The sequence below is a fragment of the Sciurus carolinensis genome, chromosome 13 (assembly GCF_902686445.1).
Source record: "Sciurus carolinensis chromosome 13, mSciCar1.2, whole genome shotgun sequence".
Classification (NCBI taxonomy): domain Eukaryota; kingdom Metazoa; phylum Chordata; class Mammalia; order Rodentia; family Sciuridae; genus Sciurus; species Sciurus carolinensis.
The window spans coordinates 6720588-6747344 of NC_062225.1; the positions used below are offsets into that span (position 1 = coordinate 6720588).

General features: G+C 42.7%; 1 protein-coding gene across 4 annotated transcripts in view; it reads left to right on the forward strand.

Moving 5' to 3' along the window:
- Nucleotides 1–26757, forward strand: part of Vwa3b (von Willebrand factor A domain containing 3B) — a 179629-nt gene that overhangs the window by 120957 nt on the left and 31915 nt on the right. For all 4 annotated transcript variants that reach the window (XM_047522799.1, XM_047522801.1, XM_047522800.1 and 1 more), the window contains 3 exons: nt 8335–8453; nt 14548–14598; nt 21858–22059. In XM_047522799.1, the coding sequence (XP_047378755.1) occupies nt 8335–8453; nt 14548–14598; nt 21858–22059 (372 nt within the window). The remainder of the gene's footprint in view (nt 1–8334; nt 8454–14547; nt 14599–21857; nt 22060–26757) is intronic.

The window sequence follows — 26757 nt, forward strand, 5'->3', positions numbered from 1 at the left end:
TTTTATTGGCACTGGAGATGGAACCCAGGAGAGTTCAGCTTCTGAGCCACGATGCAGACCTTTCCTCAACCGCTTGGCTTTGATTTGTTTTGAGACGGGGTCTTGCTCCATCACCCAGGCAGGCCTCGGCCAGCCACCGCACCCCTGCAAGATTTAAGTGAATTTGATTGACAGATCATATGTGTGTACCTTGAAGGGTTGCAACCGGATGTTCTGATGTCTGAACAATGTGGCAAGATCGTGATTCAATTAAGCTCATCAACGTATACCTCACCTCCATTGCTTTGCTTTTTGTCTGTCCTGGGCTTTTTGTTGACCCTGGGGTACTTTCCCACTGAGCTACATCTCCTTTCCTTTTTTACTTTTTATTTGGAGAAAGGGTCTCACTAAGTTGCCCAGGCTTACCTCAGACTTGCCACCCTCCAGCCTCCCGAGTCGCTGGGTGTGCAGCAGAGCTTGCCTATTAATTTTTCTTATTTGTTCTTTTTAGGTCTACAAGGCAGTCGAGTGTCACATGAAGTGTGACTTCCCATTCTTTTTTTTTTATTTAAAAAAATTTTTAATTTATTTTAGTTGCAGATGACACAATACCTTTATTTTATATTTATTTATTTATTTTAGGTGGTGCTGAGGCTCAAACCCAGTGCCTCACACCTGCTAGGCAAGTGCTCTACCACTGAACCATAACCCCAGCCCTAACTTCTCATTCTTGTGGCTGTATGTGATGTGCAGTTACAGTGGTCATGTGTTCATATATAAACATAAGAAAGTTCTGTCTGGTTCATTCTAATGTCTTTCCTGTTCCCAGGCCCTCCCTTCCCTTCATTCCCCGTGTCTAATCCACTCAACTTCTATTCCCCTCCCACCCCCATTGTGTGTTAGCATCCACATCACAGAGAACATTTGATTTTTGGTTTTTTGGGGATTGGCTTATTTCACTTAACATGATAGCCTCCAGTTCCATCCATTTACTGGCTAATGCCATAATTTCATTCTTCTTTAAGGATGAGTAATATTCCATTATATATACATACCACATTTTCTTTATCCATTCGTTTTTGAAGGGCACCTAGGTTGATTCCATAGCTTAGCAATTGTGAGTTGAGCTGCTATAAACATTGATGTGGCTGTGTCACTGCAGTATGCTGATTTTAAGTCCTTGGGGTATAAACTGAAGAGTGGGATAGCTGGGTCAAATGGTGGTTCCATTTCAAGTTTTCTGAGGAATCTCCAGACTGCTTTCCAGAGTGGTTGCACCAACTTGCAGTCCCACCAGCCATGTATGAGTGAGCCTTCCCCTTATATCCTCACCAATATTTATTGTTGCTTGTATTCTTGATGATGGCCATTCTGACTGGAGTGAGATGAATCTCAGTGTAGTTTTACTTTGCATTTGTCTATTATTTTTTATAGTGAGACTGCTCGATTTCATTTATATGTAGAACCAAAAAAAAAAAAAAAAAAAAAGATGAACTCATAGAAAGTGGAGCAATGGTCACCAGGGGCTGGCAAGGAGGGTGACGGGTATTGGTAAGGGTACAGGACTGCCCGTAGGCAGGAGGAACAGGTTTGATTCCTGCTGCACGGTGGGGTAACCACAGTGGCATCCATGCGTTGCACTCCAAAATGACCAAGAGAGTGAATTTCAATTGTCTGCCATTTGTATCTTTTATTCCCTAATATTTTCTCTGACTGGAAGAAACTCTCAGCTATAAATAGAAAAAAAAAATAGCAATACTAATCTGAAATATCCCCCACTGCATTAGATATAAGGTTTTTGAGATGTGGACCCAACATAAATTTTAAGATAGAGTAGCCTGGAGCTGAAAGGAAGCACGGCCGCCTTCGCGGAGAACTTTGATGACATCCTCGCTCCTGTGCGTGGCCACCTCCATCTGGCTGAGCTGTAAAGCGGAATCTGGCTTTGTCCCCTGTTCTTTGTTTCATTTATGACTTATGTAGGGGCCCTTTCTTCTTCTGGAACACAGTGCCATGTCGGTTTCCAGCGTCCTGGACCAGCATCAAATCTGTCACCTTGGAAATGATGTAGTGAGCAGAGGCGTTGCCCTGGCAACTCTTCATCACAAAATGCAAGACGAACCAGATAATTTTGTCCTAGCTCTTGCCAAAAGAGTTGTTATTATCATGTCGTATACAGAGCAAAACTGCTTCGACCATCCGACGAAGCTGGAATTCGGAGCTCTTCATTGCTAAATGCTTTGAAAAAAAGAAAGATTAATTAATCTGGCAACGTTCGTCTGTGTTCTCAGAAAATCTGCATTATCACCCACCATCATCAGCTTGTATCTCAACATCCCATCAAGGCTTCCTGCTTCAGTTTACTCTGGATCGTGCACACAGATGTGTGGATTTATACCACAGCTCTGTCGTTTACTCCTGAAGGACTATGACAGGGTCCCCGAGCTATCATGGGACGGACCCTCACCACACACTGGGCTCCGAGGGAAGCATTTAGTACCATTGAAGTATCTCACCTGAAACTCAGAGCATCTTGGGCTGTGGCTGATCATCCGCACCTAGCTGACAAGGAACGTCGGGTGCACGAGATCAGGGTGCTTCCCAAGTCACGACATTTTGTTGCTTTCAACTACAGTGGCGTGGAACATAAAGCTACATAGTGAAGATCTTTTTAAAATAAAATTTTAAATGACGGTTATTACAAGGGCTGTGTATGTGTGTATGTGTGATGTTTTTCATTGTGCAGAAAGATCAGAAACTACAGGTAAGAGAAAGAGAAAATACAATCGGGATAGAATTCCGCCAGAGGTGACTTACTGGGTGCTTTGCCAGATCAGACCTTGTCCTTTGCTCTTTGCTTTTGTTCTTCCCACATGAAGTCAAGCTGAGCATGCTACTGAACACCATCCGCTGCCAGCATACTGCCTATCCGCTCTTTACGAGTTCAAATTTAAAACACTGAGACACCATCTACCCTGCAGTGACAGGTGTTCGTGGGCTCACGAGTGACCTTCTGGACACACCCCTGCGCCAGTCAATGTGGGGGAAAAGGTACTCTCACACTTTGCTGGTGGGACTGCAATTGGAAAGCAGTGTGGAGATTCCTCAGATAACTTGGAATGGATCCACCATTTGACCCAGTTATCCCACTCCTCGGTTTATACCCAAAGGACTTAAAATCAGCACACTACAGTGATGCAGCCACATCAATGTTTATAGCAGCTCCATTCACAATAGCTAAGCTATGGAACCAACCGAGGTGCCCTTCAACAGATGAATGGATAAAGAAAATGTGTTATGTATACACAATGGAGCCATAAAGAAGAATGAAATTATGGCATTTGCTGGTAAATGGACAGACCTGGAGAATATTCTGCTAAGTGAAATAAGCCAATTCAAAAAAACCAAAGCCTGAATGTGCTTTCTGATATGGGGATGCTAATTCACAGTAAGGGGCGGGGAGCATGTAAGGAAAAAATAGAAGTTCATTGAATTGGACAAAGAGGAATGAAGGGAAGGGAGGGCGAACAGGAATAGGAAAGATAGCGGAATGAATAGGACATTACTATCTTGTATGCATTTATGATTACACTACCAATGTAATTCTACATCATGTACGCTCAGAAGAATAAGTTATACTCCATGTATGTACGATATGTCAAAATACATTCTACTATCATATAGCTAATTAGAACAATTTTTTAAAAGGTGACTTCACGAGAATGTTAAAAAATAATAATAAATAAAATTGCTGGAGTTCAGTGGTTGCCTTTGGGTATTTCATCTAACAGTGAGAAAATTTCTAACCTAATCAGCAACAAATAGGCCTGACCATGAATTCTAGTGATTTCTTCTGCCTTTGTGGTCGGGGTCTCTCCTCCCTCTCTCCCCTCATTCTGTCCCCATCTCTCTCTCTCTCTGCACACATACCTCCAGCTCTTCCTCTCCCTCCCTCACAAACTGTTGTCACGAAGGGTGTGACCATTGGTGTTGTTTGGTGAGGGTCAGCCTTGGGAACATGGAGGCGGCCATACCTTGAGGCTTCCTTTTGCCATCAACTACGGTCCACAAGGCCCCTCACTGCATGAACAAGCAAGCCCTGTTCAAAGTCGGCACGATCGGGCGGCTTTATTGTGCTGGTCCTCGGCTTCCTCGTGAGCCCCACTTCCCGCCCCACTTGCTTGCTTCAGGTCCCCCCAGGCCTGAGAACGCCCCTTATGACCTCACGTTCACACCAAGTTCGACATCATAAAGAGGGTGTCTCATCTGACCGGCTCTGCGGACACCATGCTGTAAAAACTAAGACCACAGACTGAAGGTGTGGGTATGCCTTTGTCTCTCCCCGACTCTGCGTGCAGAAAGGAGGGAGACTGGGTGCGTACACGCCCGTTTGAATGACCACACTGAAGTCAGCCATGGCCATGGAAGGCATGAGATCCAGAGCCACAAAAGAGGGAAGTAGAACATGAATGGGTTTTTTTGTTTTTCAGTCCATTAAGAGTCAAGATGGTGGTGAAATGTTATGATGTGTTACAACATAGCTACTGATTTGCAGCTGAGCCATTAGTTGACAAACTAGAAGAGCTATTCATAGACTTCTAAAGTGGAGGAAAATGTGTCTTTCATTCTAAATCTTTGCCTGTTGATGGGTTTGTTTGGGTCTTGATGGTTTAATTATAAGGTTGATAAATGTTTTTTAAAAAAAAAAAAAAAAAAAAAAACTAAATGATAAGTGAAAGTTCTACTGACCTCTCTTCACTTGCCCTGAATCTCAGATTTTTAGAAGTAACCACTGTTGGTATTATTATTATTCCTGTTTTGGATATCCTTTAAAATAAATAAAGCGTTAAGGATTAAGTTAAGGACCCTGTCTCACCTTCTTTGATCCCAATATTCTGCCCCCAGAGGTACACAGCAGCCTGAATTTCCATGTTTTAAAAACTTGTTCTACAAAGAGCACCAAAACATTGTTCTCCGGGTTTAAAACTTCATACCGTCAGGAAATAAAACCAAAATGGAGTTGCATTTGTTCCGGGCACAGAAAACAGAGTCAGGAGTCCACGGTTCATCAGACCTCTGGCGGGCCAGCAGCTAAAGCTCTGACCTCAGCAGCAGACCCTGACTCCATGCAAGCTGACCCGTAAGACACTGTTGACCCTGACCTTCTGCATAATGGACCTCCTCCCCCAAACTCCAGAGGCTGAGGCCACACCCAGTTCCTTTCTCACCAACAGCTTAACTCAGGCACCAATCTTAATCCTAGCAAGTGATACCATCTCCGGTCCTCAGCAGTTCACAGCAGGAAACACAGCTGCCATTTTGCAAAATCTTGGAGGACATTTCTTGAATGTTGCTTCTCTGAGAATCTGTTCTTTTGAAATTTCTGTTAATATAAAAGATTCTCAACCTCTTTATATACTATCTATCATCTATTTATCCATAATTTTTGGTTTTGGGTCTCTGTGCTGTGTTCTGGGGAAAGTCATCCAGTATTATCACTCACCAGTTCTTCTTGTCTTTTCTTTTTTGGGAGGGTGCAGGGGGGACAGACCAGGGATTGAACTCAGGGGCACTGGACCACTGAGCCACATCCCCAGCCCTATTTTGTATTTTATTTAGTGACAGTGTCTCTAGTTGCTTAGCACCTCATTGCTGCTGAGGCTTTGAATTCAAGATCCTCCTGCCTCAGCCTCCCAAGTCCCTGGGATTACAGGTGCATGCCACCATGTCTGGCCCCGGTTCTTTTCTTAATGACTGTTTTTGTCTAGTCTAGAGTTTATTCTGTTAAGGTCTATAGTTCAGTTCCCTTGCCTTTTTTTGTTTTTACCAACTAAGCTATATCCCCAGCCCCTCCGTTATCTTTTTTCAAAGATAGGTTTTTAAAATTCTTTTGTAGTTGTTAAAATATATTTGTTATTTTTCATCTAAGTTGCCAAATTTATTGGAATGGAGTTGGTAATAATACTTCTTAATTTTCCTTTGACTGCCTCTTGGGGCCCTTGAGTAAGTGTTTGTGGTTTTATCTTTTTCGTCTTTGAACCATATGTAATTTTAAATCATAATCTAAAGTCATGGTTAGATGACCCATAAGGTTAAGTGCCCTGCTGTTCTGGTCGTTCATCTCCTCCAGTATCATTCTGGCCTCTGTTTCCTCGACCTTCAGTTTTGAAGTCGCCTAAACCCACCTCGTGCCCTGAGCTCAACACCACGAACAGCACCTCGGACACTGGTGTCGTGGTTCCTTGGTGATAGGGTGGTCTGATTCGGTGCTTGGCTATAAGGCCACACGGGTGTCCTCTCACCAGGCGGGGACTTCTTTGGGGGCTGAGACCTTCGCGCCAGTTGACATCAGTCACTGAGGTGACTTCTTTCCAAAGCGCTTGGCCCCACTTGCCTTGCAGGAGCCGAGCTCCCTCTGTACCACCATCTTCAGACCCCAGACCAGCAGCCTTGGCTTTGGCCCTGCTCACCCATTCACATTTCCGTCCATCTTTTTACGTCCATCTTTTATCAACCGTGCCTCTTCCTTTCTATGCATTACTTTCTTAAATAATAAGAACACATTTTTTTGGATGATTTTAGTGGCTGGAGGGACAGAAAAGCATGAACTCTATCATTCTAATTAAAAGTAAAAAATTCACTTCTTAAAAGTAATTTCCCACATTTCCAAAATGTCTTCATGTTCATCATGATCAGAATCATACACGGTTTTGGAACAACTATTGTATAGCTTAGTATTTCCTATTAGGTTTTTTCCTGTTTTTGTTTTAATGTTAAAGAATAGAATATACCTATACCACCTTCTTCTTCTTCCTATTATTATTATTATTATTATTAAGATGGGAATCTCATGTGTTCCTTAGTCTGGTCTTGGACTCCTGAGCTCAAGTTATCCTCCCGCCTCAGCCTCCTAAGTAGCTAGGTCCCCAGGCGTGCACTGCTGCACCCAATTTGGAATAAACCTTTTGATAAGTCTATGTCTATCTTTTTATCAACAAATATTTGGCGAGAGCATACAGTGTCCCCAGGTACTGTGCTAGGTGGTAGGAATTTATTGGTGACTGAAACAGAGGCCCGCACATTGCTCACATTCTACGAGGCAGAGGTGGGAGAGATGCAAATAGGCAAATATAAAATGACAGGGATGATTAAGATGAAAGATGACTTCAGGGGGAAAAGAATGGTAGAGGGTTCTGGTTCCAGAGAAGATGGGGTGAGCATCCTTTACCCTGTTTCTCCCCTGAAATACATCTGTAAATCCTGGACAGAGTACACAGGTGAACTTTAATAAACTTTGACATGGAAATGGTCCCAGAAGAATTGGGGAGGAAGATGAGAATTTCAAGTTCCACCAAATCAGCAATAAGTTGCCACTTTTCTCCCTGGAATTGACTGGCATGGAATTGGAGGCATCCCAAAGCCAGAAACTGGCACCAGGTGCAGGCAGAAGAACCCAGAAAGAAGACTCTTGCTGGCACTCTGCTATTTTTGAAGCGACTAATCCTTCTTTGTTTGCCACGTTTAAGAGTCTCTCACACATTGATGAGGAAAAATGGCCAAGAGAGATGAACCAACATTAGATATTCTCAAAAGAAAAAAAATGTCAGATAAATATACGGAAAGATGTTTAATCCAACTAAGTCATTTACAAAGAAGCAACAATGAGGTCCTATTTCCTTTTGGTGTGCGTGTGGTGGCATGGTGCTTAATGATGTATTTCTTTTTTCAAAGTTTTTATTAATACGTAATAATTACATATATTTCAGGAGTCCTATTTTTTTATTGTCTGCTCTTACCAACTTGATAGATTCTTTTGAAAATCATACTCAATGCCAACTAGGGTTTCCTGAAGCAGTTTGGGGTGGTGGTTGTTTGGGTTGATGGTGTTTTTTTTTTTTTTTTTTTTTTTTTTTTTTTTAATGTATGGTTTTAAAATGTATCATTTTGTGGTACGCGTCTGTAATCCCAGTGGCCTGGGAGGCTGAGGCAAGGAGGATCACCAGTTCAAAGCCAGTCTCAGCAACACCGAGGTGCTAAGCAACTCAGTGAGACCCTGTCTAAATAAAATACAAAATGGGGCTGGGGATGGGGCTCAGGGATCAAGGGCCCCTGGGTTAAGTCCCCAGTACCCGCCCCCCCCCCAAAAAAAAAAAAACTATATAAAGATAGTTTTAAGCCCTGGAAGGAAGAGGTGAGCCATGAGCTCTGGATCCTGTTTCATGCTTCCTCCGTTCCGGTTTTCCATGCTCGTACTCTGATTCTGTGCTGGGAAAGCAACACGCACCCTGAAGACTCGCGCCTGCAGGCCTGCCAGGCCTGTCCAGTGACATGGCTTTCCTCTGTCTCGACCTGCAGGTGTTCCCTCTGGCACATGTGTGCAACGACACAAATAAGATGACACTGGTCAACCCCCAGGGAGTCAGACTCGGCGTCTACAAGCAGAACGTGGAACAGGCCATTAGATCCTATGAAAAGTGAGTATCGCCAGCCACTCAGCCATGGAGGTGGGCTTCGGCTCAGCTTCTTCTCCCTCTCCCTCCCTCTCCCCCTCCCTCTCCCTCTCCCTCTCCCCCTCCCCCTCCCTCTTTCTCCCTCTCACTCTCTCCACTTAGATTTTTTTTTTTTTAAATTGAAGAAGCTATTTAAAAATCAACCCCTACAGGTTGAAAATATTCAGAAAAAAAAGTTGCATCTGTACTGAACAGGTGTAGACTTTTTTCTTGTTAGGACCCCCCTCAGGCGACACAAACAGAATGCCTATTGACATAGCATTTATGCTGTGTTAGGCATTATAGGTAATTTAGAGATGACTTTAAGTACACAGGAGAATGTGAATAGGTTCTAGGCACATACTAGGTGTCTTTTTATGTAAGGGCTTGAGCATCCTTGGATTTGGTGTCTGGGGGTGGCAGGTGGTCCTGGGACTCATCCCCATGGATACGGAGGGACAGCTCTCTAAGTATAGATGATTATTTACAACTTTTTATATCAAGTTCAAGCTGACCAAGCTGACTTGAAAGGTCGCTGTGTCCATGCTGAGACAGAAGCCTTTCCTCCCAGGGGCCGATGACCCAGCCGTCACATTGGCCTGTGACCTCAGCAGCTCCACTTCCTAGCCCCTGGCATAGAATCAGTGCTTGCTGCACAGCTCTTAAACTTAGACTGTGGCCAGGTTCTTCAGGCAAGTCTTTTCTTTCTGGAAGTTGTGCAGTTGATTTTTTTTTTTCACTACATAAGAGGAAAAATGAAATAATATGCACAAAAATTAATGATGTGGCCAGACCAGTATTTATTAATCTGTGGTGATTTTGTGATGGGCCTACTGTGTGTTCAAAACAAGCATAGGCACTCATACATTGCTGGTGGGACTGCGAATTAGTACAGCCTCTCTGGAAATCAACACGGAGATTCCTCAGAAAATTTGGACGGAAACTCCATTTGACCCAGTTATCCCACTCCTTGGCATATACCCAAAGGACTTAAAATCAGTTTATTACAGTGATAAAGCCACATCCAGGTTCATAGCAGCTGAATTCACAATAGTTAAGCAATGGAACCAACCTAGGTGCCCTTCAACAGATGAATGGATAAAGAAAATGTGGTATATGCACACAAGGGAATATTACTCAGTCATAAAGCCGTACACGCATGGAACCGGAGACTATCATGCTAAGTGAAATAAGCCAATCCCAAAAACCCAAAGGCCAAAAGTTCTCTCTGAACTGCAGATGCTAACACACAATAAGGAGCGGGAGGGAAGAATAGAAGTTCATTGGATTAGATAAAGGGGAATAAAAGGAAGGGAAGAGAGATAGGAATAGGAAAGACAGAGGATGAATCAGACATCACCTTCTTGTTCGTATATGAATACATGACCAGTGTAACTGCACATCGTGTCCAACCACAAGAATGGGATCCTAATTAGAATAAGTCATATTGCATGTATGTATACCATGTCAAAATACCCTCTACTGTCGTGTGTACCTAAAAAGAACACATTTTTTAAAAGGGAGAAATAAAAAAATATCACTAAATTAATACATAAAATTGTATGTATCTCTTCATAGAAAATATAAATAATACACACATAATTATTTAAAAAAAAAAAAAACAGTGTAGGTCCCTACTGCTGCCCGCGGGGAGTGCCCACTGAAAGGCCTCGTCCTACCAAGTCCACCCTGGGCCTCTCCCAGCCGCATTCAGCTGGAGCCTCTTCCCCGGCCCTCCCTTAAGAATCGTGGCCACTGTATGTGGGCTCCTCCGCTCAGGCTGAGTGCACCTGATCCAAGATGCTTAGGACCAAGAGCGGTTCAGACTTGGGATTTTTTTTTCAGATTTTGGGATATTTCCATACATAAAATGCGTCCTCCTGGGGATAAGACCCACGTGCAAACACAACTTTCACTTGGGTTTCAGAAACACCTTGTACACACAGCCTGGAGGTAATCCTGTGCACTAGTTTGAATTATTCCCTGCATGAAAGAGTTTTGGGGTGTGGACGTCTTCCACGTGCGGTGTCACGTGGGGGTGCTCGAAACGTTTTAGATGTGGGGTGTTTGGATTAAGGAGGCAGATGCTGCTCTCCTGGGAGTCTTGGTCTGCCCTCCACCTTTCTCTCCCAGGCAGGACGGGCTGTTTCGAGGCTCACCCTTCCCCACGGGTCTGATCTTCACAGCGGGCATTTCCTGAAGACCCCCCAGGCCCTCAGCTCCTCTTTCTGCCATGCTGCAGTCCCCAGCTGGGCCTCCCATGCCCCTGGCCTCCGCACCAATCACCTCTGCAGCAGGGCCATTCCACAGGCCCTTTCCACTGCCTGCCCTGCGGGGGACTCTGCTCCTGCCCAGTCCTGATGCTTGCTGACCACCCCTGCTCCCAGAGCCAGAGGCGTGAGCTCCAGAGCCAGGGGCTGGCCAACTTTGCTTTCCCCTTCATCTAGTCCTTCCTGCAGGTGTTTGTACATTTGACTATTTTAATCCAAATTTGATATAATCCCAGTTTACTTATTACACTTTTTCAAATTTGGGTATCCCAAATGCAATATAATAACACCATTCAAATTCTGAAGGAGTTCTCTTGAGCGATTCAGATACTCGTGCTCTATGATTACCGGGTCCGTGAAAGCCGGTGCAGGGTCACCAGCTGGAGCACAGAGGTCAGAGCTTGCCCGCACTGGGCCAGTATGTGACATTCAGGAGCCTCGAATTTCTTACATACAGTAGGACTTACCTTGCAGTACTCTCTTGAGGCTTATGTAAATCACATCTAAAGAGCAATTAATGTGAACTGTTCCCCCTTTCCCTTCCTTGACTTGGATGATCACGAAGTGACCATGAATCATGCAGTGCCCAAGGCACAAAGCTCTTCCTGCCGGACTCACCAGGGTTTCAGGAAGGACAGGGACCACACCCCTCCAATTCCCTGGCAAAAAAAGTGCTTCTTGCTTAAAGAAAAACCCAAATACAGATAGGGCAATGATGTGTCCCAGTTCCTACCTCTGAGTGAAATGCCTTTCAGTTCCCTCTAGAGAAATACCATCACTGTGAGTTGAGCATCCCTACTCCAAAAATCCAAAATCCAGAACGCTCCAAAATCTGAAGTCTTAAGTGTCCACATAATGCTGCAAATGGAAAATTTCACCCCTGATCTCACGTGAAGGATCACAGCCAAAATGTGGGAACACTAAGATGTTGCATAAAGTTACTTTCAGGTTGTATGTATAAGGTGTATATGAACTATAAATGAATTTCATGCTCAGACTTGAGTGCGCTCCCCAAGACAACTTATTATGAATATGCAAATATATTCCAAAGTCTGAAAAAAATCCCAAATCCCAAGTGCTTCTGGTCCCAAGAATTTCAGAAAAGAGATACTCAAGTTGTGTTGTTATTCGTAAGAATAATAATTTTAATATTAATGAACTTAATGTTAATAGAACTGGTATTTAATAACATTTAGTATTGATTTAATTAGCATCAGTATTGTGAAGATGATGTGCATATTAAATCATTTAATATTAATTTAATATTAAAATTAATATTATATAGAACAGAAATTTCTGATCTTTTGCATTCAGTAATGTTTAAGAGTTGTTTCAGTTGGCATAAGTTTCAGTTCTCTTTTACATCTTCCTCCACCTCTCTGGAGACACGTAAAACAGGAAAAGTAATTGATGAAATGTTCCCCCCACCAGCCTCAACATTACATTTCTGAGAAGTTTCCCATCAAAAGTAAGCTAAATGTAAATTTGAATAAACTTCATATAACCTTGAATCCATTATGATCAGGGTTAGCACAAGGGAAATGGGAAGCTCATTCTTTGGCCAAAACAATGAGATAAACTAGCCATTCTGGTCATGAGCGTGGTGCCCATGTGTGATGTCCTTCTGTTTCAGTATTTCAAGAACCAAGGCAGCAGTTTGGGCTTTGTGTGTCTGAGGATGAGCTTTGCATATTTACAGAGCCATCTGAATTCAGAAGTGATTTTTCTGATTACAAGTCTGAAGTCAAGGTCACCACTCTCAGATCCACAGAAGTCTGGGTTCTAACCTGGCTCTGCGGCCATGCATAGCAACCTCTACTCAGGGTTTTTATTTACTGAGTTGGCTGCTGGCCAGACTTCTGAAGCATCGTTATTTACAAAGTCGCTTTGCCAATGAGTCAATTCTCCATGCAAGAAGATTTGAGAACGAGAGATTTAACAAGCTGGTGAATGCAACCCCTCAACTTAATATCACTCCCCCACAGCAAACAAAGAGGGAAAGTATTCTTAGTAAAATCCCTGAATCAAGGGGCTGGACTGGTGTCAGTGAGGCTAGTGCCCACCGCATCCCAGAGGGACCATCTTCATTGCTCAGCTTAGCGGATTTCTGAAGGTCACCACCCCACTCACTGAAATGTTCCAGTGGAGATGAACAAAAGGAGAATAAAGAGGTTATAAACATGCTCTTGAAAAAGCATCTTCGAAAGGATTGAATTAAAACTTGGGACACGGGCTAGCTAATCGGATCCACATTCACCAAGGGTTTCTGCAAGTTTGGCCCTTCTTTGGAACCTGGGGACAACAGACATTGAGTCACTTCTGGTCACTTCACAGGTATCTCTCACTTGGGTCTCTCAGTGCCAAGGAGAGGCGGTGGTATCCTTGTTTTATTGATGCGAAAAATTTTCCCAAAAAGTTCTGTAACAGGCTCAGCCATAGCACAGTGATGGATACCCTGCTCTAAACCCAGACCTGCAAAGTTCAAAAGCCCTTTCCGCTCTCCCAACCTCCCACCACACGGGGCCCCCCTTTCAAGTGGAGATCTAAGAGGGGTTTGGATATTTTTTTAAAGAAGAGCACAAAAATGCATACCACAAATCTTTTCCATAAGTCTTGGGAGCCCCAATCACTGTTACTTTGAACCACATGATTAAAGAAACCCAATTTCCAAATTGATCCCCCCAAAACCCAAACACATCAGGCGGGTTGGAAGCGGAGCTGGCAGTTCCCCCTCCAGACTCCCCGCTATCACTTAGAGCACCCCGCTGTGTCAGAATTCTGGGAGCAGTGCTCAGGCTAGCTCCTGGAGGCCCTGCAGCTATGCCAGGAGTGATAACTATCGCTGTCCCCATTTGACAGAAAAGTGGGCACTGCCCAGAGTCACTGGCCAGGAAGAGTTGATGCTAAGTGAGCTCTGAGCCCTGGGCTCTTCCCCCGGGCCAGACTCTCTCGCCCTGTTCTCCCAGGCTCAGAGTGGGCAAGCACCTGGGGTGCATTCAGAACCCCGTCCCATAGGCACTGGCTCCGGTGGCGAGAAGAGTGACCCTTCCGGTGACTTTCCCCAACCTTGTCATACTGAAGAATTTTTTTTCATGGAATCCAGACTCGCACCCACTGGGCCCAGTGTTCTGTGCCCTGCAGCCCACGAGGTCTGCTTTGGGGTAACAACATAAGGACACAGAGCTGGGCGAGAGCCTCTGAGTGAAGCAGCTCTGATTAGTGACAAGGAGATGACAGGAACCAGCTCCAACCTCCTCCTTCCCTCTTGGGTTGACAGTTTCTCTCTGAAGACTCTCGTGATGGGCTTTGGTCTCAGCATGGCCAGCCAGCTGGGGTGAACGAGCCAGGTGCCGTGGGCCGCTGTCAGGGGCCTCAGCCGGAGCGCAGGTGGTCAGGCTCACCTGTGTCCCCATCCTGTTACTTAAGACCCTCTTGCTCTGAGATTCCAAGGGGAAGAGTCTACAGAGGCAAGATAAGGGCACAGTTGTGTTTTCCTTAGGCTGCTTAGAAACTCCGTAATGCAGAGGTGATGAGGACTGCTTTGTTTACTGCGTTTACTCTGGTGGAGCTGAGCCAAGCCATTCTTACCCGGCACCATCATCAGGGAGCCTGGAGGCTTCTGTACGATGCTAAGGGAGCGAGACTCTCACGCCCAATTGCTTTAAGATGACGTTGGCACAGTCCATGGGTGATGGTCCTGGGCCTGGGTCCCCATGCAGTGCCCTTCCCAGCCTGGGGCCAGACATTTGCCACGAAATGAAATAATGCTTCTAAATTATTGTTGTTGCTTTTTTTTTTTTTTTAAACAGGCGTTTGAATAAAATCGTTTGGCAAGCATTATCCCAAGAGGAAAAAGAAAAGTAAGTCATTCTGTTCGCTCTTCACTTTTTAAAAAAAATTCATTGAAATCTTTGAAGGTGTATAGTTTGGTGGTAGATGGAGAATTCAAAATGTTGTGCAAACTACCATCTCTTCAGGTGCAGGACTTCTTTGTCACTGCAGAAAGTGAAACCTTGTACCCCTGAAGCAGTGACTCCCCATCGCCTCTTCCCCAGCCCCTTCCCCTAGACCACGAGTCTGCTCTGTCTCTATGAATGTGCCTCTTCTGGATGAAGGGCAAGAAAGGACTCATACAACAGGTGACTGGTGTCTGACTCCTTTACTTAGTTCATGTGAAAACGTGATGTTTTCAAGTTCATCCAAGTTGTAGCGTGTATCAGGAGCTGATTGCCGAGGGACCCTGAGTGTACACGCGTGCACACACACACACACACACACACACACACACACAGAGCACGCTTTGCCTATCCATTCTTCCATAAATGGTATTTGGGTTGTCAGCACTTTTTGGCTATTATGAATAATGTCATAAATAATAATGTGAATATCCTTGTGTGGAAGCTTGTGTGAACATGTTTTCATTTCTCTGGAGGATACAACTACATGACTAGGAGCAGATTTGCTTCTCACATGGTACTTCTATGCTTAATGTTTTAGGGGCGTCAATGCTGTTGCCCACAGGGGTGCTCCATGTTACAGAGGAATGTCTCACCAGTACTGACTGCTTTCCTAAAGAGAAAACAAATTAAAGTCATCCTAGAGGGTTTGAAGCGTGAGTCATGTGGTTCTAGTGGACGTTTCCTAAGGACCAATGATCATGAACGTCTTTTCATGTTCTTGTCCATCTGTGTATCTTTGGAAATGTCCACACAAGTCCATCATCAAGCCAGGTGGTATTTTTGTGGTTGAGTGGTGAGTCTTCTATATGTTAAGCACTTATCACACATAGGATTTTCCTGTATTTTCTCCTATTCTCATGGATTGTTTTTGTTTTGATGTCCAAAAGCTCTTAATTATTCGAAAGCCAATTGATCAATTTTTCTTCTGTTGTTGTTCATGCTTTTGGTGTCTAATCTAAGAATCCACTGCCTGATCTGAGGTCATGAAGATTTACCACTGTGTTTTCTTGTTTATGGTTTTAGCTCTTACACTTAGGATGTTGATCCATTTTTAGTACAGTTTTGTATATGGAGTGAGGTAGGGTCCCAACTTCATTCTCCTGCTTGTGGCTATCCAGTTTTCCCAGCACCATTTAAGAGAGTCTTCTGGATGGTCTTGACAACCTTGTCAAAAAAATAAATTATCCATAAACATTTGAGTTTCTTTCTGGGCTCTCTATTCCATCCCATTGGTCTATATGTCTAATTTTATACCAGTATGGCATGTTTTGATTACGTGGCTTTGCAGCAAGTTTTGAAATTGGGAAGTATGAGTCCTTCAACTTTATTTTGTCTTTTAAAGTTGTTTTGACTATTCAGGGTCCCTCAAAGTTCCCTATGAATTTGATGATTGGACTTCCCTTTCTGAAAAAAAATAAAGCCATTGGAATTTTGATAGGGATTACTGGACTCTGCAATCAATTTGCTTGGGGAGTATTGGGAAGTATTGATCTGAGCAGTATTATTAGGTTTTTCAGCCCATGGTTACAGGATGTCTTTCCATTTAGTTAGGTCTCTATTTCCCTCAGCAATGTTTTGTAGTTTTCAGTGTGCAGGTCTTTCACATTCATTATTTTATTCTTTTGGATTCCATTATAAATGGACTTATTTTCTTAGTTTTTAGTTGTTCATTGCTGGTATATAGAAACACAACAAATATTTGTGTTTTGATCTTTCACCTTGCAACTTTGCTGAATTTACTAGTTCTGGTGTTTTGCAGGCATGGGAATCTATAGGATTCTCTGTATATAGGAATGTGCCATGTACAGATAGAGGTAGTTTTATTTTTTCTTTTCCAATTCAGATGACTCTCTTTCTCTTGTCTAATTGATTTGGCTAGAATCCTGTACAGCATTAAGTAGCTGTGGTGAAAGGGAACATTCTTGTATTGCTCTTGAACATAGGAGGAAAATGTTCAGTCTTTCTTCACCACTGAGTGTAAAGGATTTTTTGTTGTTGTTTTTGTTTTTGTTTTTTAATTTGTTTTCAGTTTTGTTTTTTCGGTACTGGGGATTGAACCCAGGGTGTTTAACCACTGAGCCACATCCCCCCTTTTATATTTTATTTGGAGACATGATCTCACTAAGTTGCTTAGGGCTTCACTAAGTTGCTAAGGCTGGCAATTCCCCTGCCTCAGTCTCCCAAGTGACTGGGATTACAGGCACGTGCCATCGTGCCTGGTGAGTGTAGTGTATTATTATGTTAAGGAAATTTCCTTCCATTCCTGATTTACTGCTGGTTTTTATCATGAATCTTGTGTTGAATTTTGTCAAGTGCTTTTTCTGCATCTACAGAGAGGATCAGGTATTTCCCCCCTTGTTTAATAATGGGATGTATTAAAGTAATTGGTTTCCTTGCATTCCTGGAAAACATCCCGCTTGGTCCTGGTGTGTATTCCTTTTACTGCTCTGTTGAATTTGATTGTCTAGTACTTTATTAAGGATATTAGTGTCCTTATTCATTAATGGTCTGTAGTTGTCTTTGGCATCTTTGCCTTTCTTTGTTATCAGGGTAATTCTGTGACTCTACTGACATGTGTTCCCTCTTTTCTATTCTTTTAAAAAGTCTAAGCAGGGTTGGGGTTTCTTTTTCTTCATATGTTTGATAGAACTTTCCCATGAAGCCATCTGGTCTGGACTTCCCTTTCTTGAGGATGGGGAGTGGGGAGGTTGATTCTTTATTCAATGTTTTTCATTGTTATAAGCTATTGAAATTATCTGTTTCTTCTTGAGTCAGTTTTGGTCATCTGTGTATGTAGGTTATTTGTCCATTCAGGCTAGATTATCTGATTTTTTTTTTTTTTTTGGTGTATAACTGTTCATAGTATTCTCTAGAGTCCTTTTTTAATTTTTATAATTTTTATGTCTATTGTCTAACTGATTTATAGGTTTACTAGTCATGTCCATACTTTTACTTCTGATATCAATAATTGTGTCCTCTTTCCTTTTAGTCTAGCTAGAGGTTTATCAATTATGTGGATATTTTCAAAGAACCAACTTTTCATTTTGTTGATAGTGGTGTGTGTGTGTGTGTGTGTGTCTACTGTACTCTTTCTGTTTCTTTCTTCTGATGATTTTGGGTTTAGTTTTCTTTTTCTAGGTCCTTAAGATATAACATTAGGCTGTTGATTTGAGATCTGTCTTTTTAATGCAGGTACTTTGGGCCCAAAATTTCCTTCTAAGTGCTAGATCACATAAGTTTTGTTTATCATGTGTTCATTTTCATTTATCTCAAAGTATTTTCTAATTTCTCAAGTGATTTCCTCTTTGACCTGTTGGTTCTTTGTGATATTTCATTTTTATGTATTTGCCAATTTTTCAGCTTTCTATTTGTTTTTATTTCTCGCTCTATTCTATTGCAGTTACAAAACGTATTTTTATGATTTTGATTTGTTTTGTTTGGTTTGGTTTGGTACTGGGGACTAGACCCAGATGGAACCACATCCCCAGCCCTTTTTATTTATATTTTTTATTTTGAGACAGAGTCTCTCTAAGTTGCTTAGGGCCTTGCCAAGTTGCTGAGGCTGGCCTCGAACCTGCAATCCTGCCTCAGCCTCCTAAGCTGCTGGGATTACAGGCATGTACCACCACACCTGGCCTGATTTTGATCTTTTAAAGTATTTTGAGAATTGTCATGGACCAGAATATGGTCTGTCCTGGAGAATGTTAAATGTGCATATAATAATGTATATGAAAGAATCAGTGTCTCCTACATTTGGTAATAAAATCAATGATAGTTTAAAATAAAAAAAAGGAATGTACATTCTGCTGTTATTGATTGACGTATCCTGTATACGTCTGTTGTCTAACTGATTTATAGTGTTTTCCAGTCCATAATTTCATTTTTGATCTTCTGTCTAGATGTTCTATCCATTACTGGAGAGTCTCCAGCTATTTTTGTACAACTGTCTATTTCTCCCTTTATTTCTGTCAACCTTGCTTTATTTATTTGGGGCTCTATTAATGGGTGTGTAATATGTTTACAATTTTTAGATCTTCTTGATTTAATACTTTTATCAATATCAAACATTGTCCTTTGCCTCTTGTAACAATTTGCAACTTTAAGTTTCTGCTGTTGGGCAATGGTTGAGCCCCTCCAGCCCTCTCTATCACTATTCGCACAGAATGTGTTTTTCCATCCTTTTACTTTCAACCTACTTGCATCTTTGATTCTGAAGGGAGTTTCCTTTAGTCAGCATTCAGTTGGGTCATTTTTTTTTTTTAATTCTGTCAATCTTTGTCTCTTAATTGGTGAGTTTAACCCATTAATTTAAAGCAGTTACTGATAATGGAGGATTTCTGTGCTATTTGTGTGTGTGTGTTTGTGTGCGCCATTTATTGTGCTCCAACATTGCCTTCTTTGGTTTATATTTTTTCTAGTGTACTATTTTGATCTCTGCTTTTGCTGTGTATGTTTTAGTTTTTTTCTTAATGGTTCCCCTGGGGATTATAATTAACATTAAAACATTCATAACACTCTAGTGTGAATTGATATCTAATTAGTTTCAATAGCAGACATTCACTCTCTTCCTATGCCACTTCATATCCTCCCTTTACCTAGTTGTTTCCACAGATTGCCTCTTGTATACGTGTATTCATTAACAGAGTTATAATTGCTATGGTATGTATCTGTTTTTTAAATAATATGTAAAACAAGAAGAGTGGTATACCAAAATACAACAATACTAGCTTTTATATTTACATATGTCTTTAACTTTACCAGGCCCGTATATTTCTTTTTATGGCTCAGTATCTTTTCATTTCAGCCTGAAAGGCTCTTTTTAGCATTCTTGTAGAGCAAGTCTATTAACAGCAAACTTCCCTACCTTCTGTTTATCTGGGAATGTCTTAGTTCTATCTTCATTTTTGAAGGATGGTGTTCTCAGATATATAACTTCTGGTTTTTCTCTCAGTACACTAAATAGATCATTCTCTTGCCTTCTGGTCATTATAGTTGGTGATAAGAAATAAATTGTTAATCTTCTTGAAGATTCCTTATTCATGACAAGTCACTTTTGTCTTATTCCTTTCAGAATTCTCTTTTTGGGGACTAGAGGTATAGCTCAGTGGTATAGCACTTGGCCCTAGCACCAAAAAGAAGAAAGGAAAAAAAAAAAAAAAAAAAAAAAAAAAAAAAAAAAGAAAGAAAAAGAAAAAGAAAGAAAGAAAAGAAAATATTTTCTTTGTCCTTGTCTCTCTGTATCTATACTCCTTAACGTTCACTGAACTTCTTGGATGTGTAAATTCATATCTTTCATCAAATTTGGGATGCTATCAACCAATATTTCTTCAAGTGTCTTACCCTTTCCTCTCTTGTCACTTTCTGGAACAAGGTTCCTTAGACTCTGTTCATATTTCTTCATTCCTTTATTCTTTCTGTTTCTCAAACTTGGTAATCACAATTAACCTACCTGGAAGTTCACTGATTCTTTTGCCTGCTTAAATCTGCCATTTTTCATTTAAACTATTAACACTTTTCAGCTTCAGCATTTCTATTTACCTCCTTTTTATATGTTCTGTTCTCTAGTTCCTCAGATATCATTCTCTCCATTTCTTTGGGCTCAGTTTCTGGAGATTTATTTTATTCTTTTGATTGGACCATGTTTCTCTGTATATTTGTATGTCTTGTGATCTTTAGTTGATATTAGAGTACTTGGGAAAAAACTAAAAGACACCTTTTTCAATTAAAGTCTTTACCAACTGTCCCAGCTAAATATCCTGAGGATCTCCCAAACCCTTCTGGAGATTTGTATTTTCTGGTCTTGTGTGTATAATTCCCCAATTAAAGAAGTTGCTCTCATTGCTTCTTCAAGAGTTTGTTGTAATTTGTGATTGCTTGCTTTCCCTGATGTGTGTCAGGAGTACTGCTGTATTTCTGATGTTTGGCATTAATTTTTGTTCTCAACAGATTCCAACCTGGCATCCAAAATATGCCACTGTTACCTTCAGCACTACAAGTTAAACAAGACAGAAACCAGTTCTCTAGGCAGCAGACCAGAGATGCACATTCCACACTCCCCTCCCAGGGAGAAGGCAGAATTTGGGAGTCTTCTTCCAATTGTACTATGCTGTTCTGGGAAAACTCAATGAACTTTCTTTCCCCCTTAGATAAGGCTTCTCTTGGCTTTGTACTTGTTTGAGGTGCTACAACCTCATCACCGGTTTCTGGAATTCTCAGAAAGTCAGTTTGTTCTGAACATTGTTAAGTCAGTGTCTCTGTGGGGGAACAAGGGCCTTGGGCTTTCTTATTCTACTATCTTACTGATATCATTCTAATTTAGAGTTTTAATAAGATTTTTGTGTTGTCTCCTGGAGAGAAGTTTAGTTTGCAGACTGAGTCCTGTCACTGAGTTTAGATTGTCCTCCACCAGTATCTGCCATCTAAAGGGATACATGAAGAGTGTGAGGATTATGAAATGTCTTTCTCCCCACCCACCCACTCCCTACTTCCCCCAGGACTGAAGCTGGGGGGACTGGAATAGATACCAGGAGCTAGGTCATCACTCCATGCTGGTTTTCCCTGGAGACCCACAGCTCGCTCATCAGCTCATAGAAAGTTTGTCTTCTGTTCTTTGTCTATCACACAAACTAGTCAGAAAGTCTTCTGTTCTTTGTCTAACAACCTGACCAGAAAGTTTAGGCCTATTTAAACTTACATGGAGTAACAAAAATTAAAATAGCTAGAATGAGCTAGCACTGCTGCACTGGAGCAAATATTTGAGTTTTGTTTGACTTTGCCTTGTTTTGTTTTACACCTAGTTGTGTGAAATCTCCTTGAAGCTCACATTTGGTTCTAACAAATGTTAGGCCTAGGGAGAGAGGAATAGGCTCCAATCTACTGGGAAATGTTAGTGAAAAATTCACGTCTATCAAACTTCTTTAAAACCAGGTCATCAAATAAGTCAATGGGCAAAAGTGCCTCCCACGATTCACAGAGGTGGTTATTTTTAACCTATGCTAGCTACCAAAGTCCTAACCTACCAGGGGGCACGGCCGTGACTGTCATCTGAAATCTGAGACCTAAGTTCTTCTCAGGAGTTTATGGAAGAAACCATCTTACCCTATTTTTTTTTTTCTTTTATAGTCATTCTCTTTTCCTTTTGTTTCTTTTTTGTTTTTTAGGTTAGATGCAAACAAACCAATACGATACTTGGAAAACAAGACTGCTTTGAACAAGGCGTTGGAACGGTTGAATTGGCCCATTTCATTGAAAGAGCTGTCGATGCTGGAGAATGAAATCCTAGCTGGGAAGATGTACATCCAACAGGCCATGGAACTACAGGAGGCTGCCAAGAAGAGCTGTGTGAGCAAGGCCCTGGTCGAGGTGGGTGCCACCAGCCTCGGGTTTCCTCCTCCCTGCCCGACCCACGGCGGGGCCTCCCATGGCGAGTCCCCTCTCCTACCCTCCACACCAACTTCTCAGAGAGTCGGACCAATGCAGTTAAGATCTCAGTACTTTTGAATCAAAAAGGAAATGTCATTTGACTTTAATGGGGGTCTTGTGTTTTAAAGCCACACATCTTTTAATGTGAAAACCAAAACAAAACGGAAGTATAAGGTAGTGATGAGAAGCCTGGACTTTGATGGGAAGACCAACCAAGGCCCAACCTCAGATTTACCACCTAATCTTTGTGTGTTCTTGGCTAGTGACCAAAACTTTAGTTTTCTTATCTATAAAATGGGAATATTAATAATACCTTCCACCAGGTATGGTGGTGCTCTCCTGTAATCCCAGTGGCTCAGGAGGCCAAGATGGGAGGATGACGAGTTCAAAGCCAGCCTCAGCCATGGTGAGGCACTATGCAACTCAGTGAGACCCTGTCTCTAAATAAAATACAAAATAGGGCTGGGGATGTGGCTCAGAGGCCCAGTGGCCCTGAGTTCAATCCCCAGTACCCCAAAATAATAATAATAATAATAATAATATCTTCCACATAGGGTCCTTATGAGGATAAAATGAGCATGTTAAGTACTTAGTGCCAAAAGCTCCACATAAGTGTTAGCGATTCTTCATATTATTAATATCAGAGTAAATCTAAAAACTGCTGCAATAGTACCACTTTGGAGCATTTTCTTTTAGTTTTTTTTTTTATCTCCTCAAAAATTTGTTTTTATGTAGATGCCACTTGGGTGTCTATAATTATTTTATATTCTGCTTTTACTCAATCATTATCTCATCATCTTTCTTTGTGTTTTTGGTGGATCTTCAGACGGCGGGGGTGTTTGGAGTTGCGCCATGTTTCCGTGGTGTGTTGGCCCCGAGGTGCTTAACTCTTCCTGGAATGCCGGACGTTGGGATTTTTCCCAGTGTTCTACTCGCACTCATCTTTCAGGCCTCCTGTGTGTGTGTAGTTGAATTATTTTGTTAGGGTTACTGGGTTGAGGACATGAGCACTTAGGGGCTCACAACACATACTGCCAAGTGACACCCCCCTTTTCTGACTGTGCTTGGGAATGTGGACATGGAAAAAACTCCATCTAGCATCTTACTGAATCCTAGATAATTTTTTCACTACTCCGCATACAATAATCTAAAGATCATTCCCAGCAAAATCACCTTTGGGGTTCTTCCTCTCAGTTTCAGTCTTGGCCAAGTGATGTCTGTTTTGCCTGGGTTTAACTTCTGTGTTTGCTGTCTTAAATCTTTTGTTTGTTGATTCTTCTCCTTCATTTTATTTTTTTTCTCTAAAAAATCACAATTTCCCCTCCAGTGTAAAAAGCTGTCTCTTTTGTGTAGACTGCAAAAATTTTATCATACACCATCATATGTCCATTAATATTATTCCAAGAAAGTGACCTCCTCAAAGAATCACTCAGTGTTTCCTTGAAAGTCACCCTTGGATGCCTCCAGACATTTCTGTCCCTATTGGCCTTGCTCACCTCAGGGGCCCAGGGACAGAGGACCAAAAGGGAATCACCCACCTCTCCCTGAAAATACGCTCTTTACTCAATTCTCTCTTGGTCTGATTGTCCTTTCATTTGCTCTAAAATATGAATGAGTGCCTACGAGGTACCAAGCACTATTCTACGTACCCAGAACCAGGAGAACATGACAGATGGAACCCACCCTTCCAGTGGGAGACAGACCATTACCGGTCCCAAGCAACAGACCTTCCATGCTGAACTGTGGAGACATCACTGCCTAACAAGAGAACTTTCTGGCATTATTCTTTTATCTCTGCTTTATATTAGATTTTCAAATAGGAAGTGTTGTAAATGGAGTGAAAAGAAACCTTCTCTGAGTCAGAACAAAGATAAGTGTCTTGTATTGGATTTGTTTGGAATTCTGGCAATCAAAAGCTCATTGTTTCCAGGATATGAATGAATTGAATTAGTTTTTCTTTCTTTATTCCCTTTCCACAAAGTGGGAATAAAAGCAATTTCCATATATCCTTCATTCAAAAATATTGGTTCAAAAAAAAATAGTTCATTCCCTGTCAGTGGATACGATTTCCTGCTTGGCCCAGGTGAACCCAGGCAACGAGTAGCCTGTCTTATTTTCTCCTCCTTGGGGTCTCCTTGGTGATACTGTGTGTTGCATACAAAATGCACCGTAGATTTGGGTCCAGCCCAGTGGAGGAGAGATATTAGAATAGACCGTGACCGCCATGAGGCTGAGCCCTTGTCTGGCCTAATTTGCAGCTGTACCTGTAGCACCAAGAGCAGATCCTGAGCACAGTGGGCACTCAGCAAACATGTATGAAATGAGCAAACCTAGGCCCTTGAGTGCTATAAACGCAACTGCAGAGGCACGCTCAAGGACCTGGAGGATGGGGACGTGAGCAATTCTGCCTGGGGAGTTGAGGGAAGCTTCACAGGGCGAAGGGTTATCCAGTTTGTTCTGGAAAGCTATGGAAGACTTGGGGTTGGAGTGTGGTAAATGTTCAGAGTGAAAGAAACAGCCTGGGCAAAGCCGGGAGGTAGAGGAGAAGACGGGATGTTCACCTGGAGTGGGCCGGAAGAAAAGACAGGAAAGGAAAATGGCACCGGGGGCTTGGAATTCTCTGCGAGGATCAGAGACGTATGCCCTGGGAAATGGCACCCAGGAAGGGGTTCTCAGCAGGTGAAAGACTGCAACAGATTTGTGTCTCAGGAAGGTTATTTTGTCAGTGAGTCAAGGCCCAGTGTAGGGAGGAAAGACCAAAATTGTGTACAACGCTCCAGTGAAGGTGTCGGGTCCTTGAGCCGAGGGGAAGCAGGGGAGGGAACAGCAAAAGAATCACAAATTGCTGGGAAGTTGGACGTGTTTGGTGAGCAGGAGGTAAAGCCGAAGATGTCCAGGAAAATGTCTGCCTTGGACAACTGGAGGGACGGAGTCTCTGTTAACCGCTCCCTCCCTAAGGCAGGTGCTCCCCGGCCAGCCCGTCCCCTCACCTGGTCATTCTGTCGCCCAGCCTCCTCTTGGTTGACTTACAGCACATGTCACTACCCGGCATCAGGTACACATTTGTTCGTGGTCGGTCTTCTCCACTAGGATAAGCGTGAGGCTTGGGCCCTTGGGTTCTAGGTTCTCCTGGAGCCTAAAATTGTGGGAGGCGCTGCTAAGGCACTCGTGCGGATTTCAGTAAATAATGGAAGGAACAAACGGAGAGGAAGAGTGGGTTGTTAGGAAAAGGTAATGGTCTTCTTGAGTCTCAGGTGTCAATAGGGCGTCCCCGTGAGGAGAGTCAATCGCAGAGCGCTGGGAGCTCGCAAGAGAGGTCTGGGCTGCAGAGAGGTTTGGAATCATTTGTGCAGGAGAGGAAGAGGAGGCAGATGGAAGGGACCAAGACAGAAAAGTGAGAGGAGCGAGAGGCTGGGAGCAGAGAGCTGCCGTGTGAGCCCAACGAGGACAGGGGGCTGGGAGCCTGTGCTGGGGTCAGACAGACCCAACGCAAGTCTCAGACCTGCCACCTTCTAGTCATGCGACTTTGCTTGAGCCCTGTAAACCTCACGGCTTCCTCAAATTTAAAATAGAAAAAGCAGAGTACCAACCTAAAAGACGGTTGTGAGACAAAGAGCATCTTGAGCTTAGGCAGTGGGCAGCATTGAGTGCCAACGGGAAAGGCGTTCACCACACACTCCATGACCACCATTTCCATTACTAAAGTTGACACTAAGGGACTTATGAAAAGCCATCTAGGACAGTGTCTGAAAGCCATTCAATTTGACCACAGGAAGCTCACTAATGATATCAACCGGAGGAATGTCTGTGGAATTGTGAGAGCAGAAGCCATTTTTTGCAGTAAGTGGAGGACTAGGTAGAAGTCAAGAAAGTCAATGTAGGAAGCAGAGAGTTTGGTTTCCAGATCTCAGGGCAGGCAAGGAGAAAGAGATGGCAGGAATTTGAGGGGCAGGTGACTGTGGGAGAAGGCATTTGGTTTGTGCAGTGACATCCCCGGGCCTTCTGCTGTCCTGCTTCTTGGTCAGAGACTAAGGCTCTCCTTTCTCTGCTTATCCCCATATAGGGCACCCAGCGCCCCTTCTGTCTGCTCAGGGCAAATCCCATGTGCCCAGGGTAGTTGTCCGCAGGAAGTAATTAAAGAGGTTGTCTTGTTGGCTGATCTCCAGAGTTCTTCCCACTGGCCTTTTTCTACAGGCTAAGATTGAAACAATCCTCCTTTTTACCATGTGCAACTCATTCTGAGATTTCTGAATGACAATATTGTCATGCGCCCCTGGTGAAATTTCAGGACCCATGAACAGGTCACCTTCCAGAATGAAATGCTTTGGTGGGACCCGAGCTCAAGACTGCAAGGCATTTTAACATCCTGGGGCACAAAATTCACAGATGCAAGTCATTTTTACTCATTCATATATTAATATAGTCTCATTTTAAATTCTTTTCACCAAGGCAAAAGATTTTGATCAATGATCAAAAGTTTGAGAGGAAGAAACTCTGTTAGCCATAGAGAGATCCCCTGGAGTTTATTTATGATGTGCAGCAAAAAAATGATTAAAGTTCCTTTGGAATGGGATCCGATCAGAAACACCCAGGTGTGTCCAGAAGGCTCCAGTCACTGTCTTTGAGCCACCCCAGCCT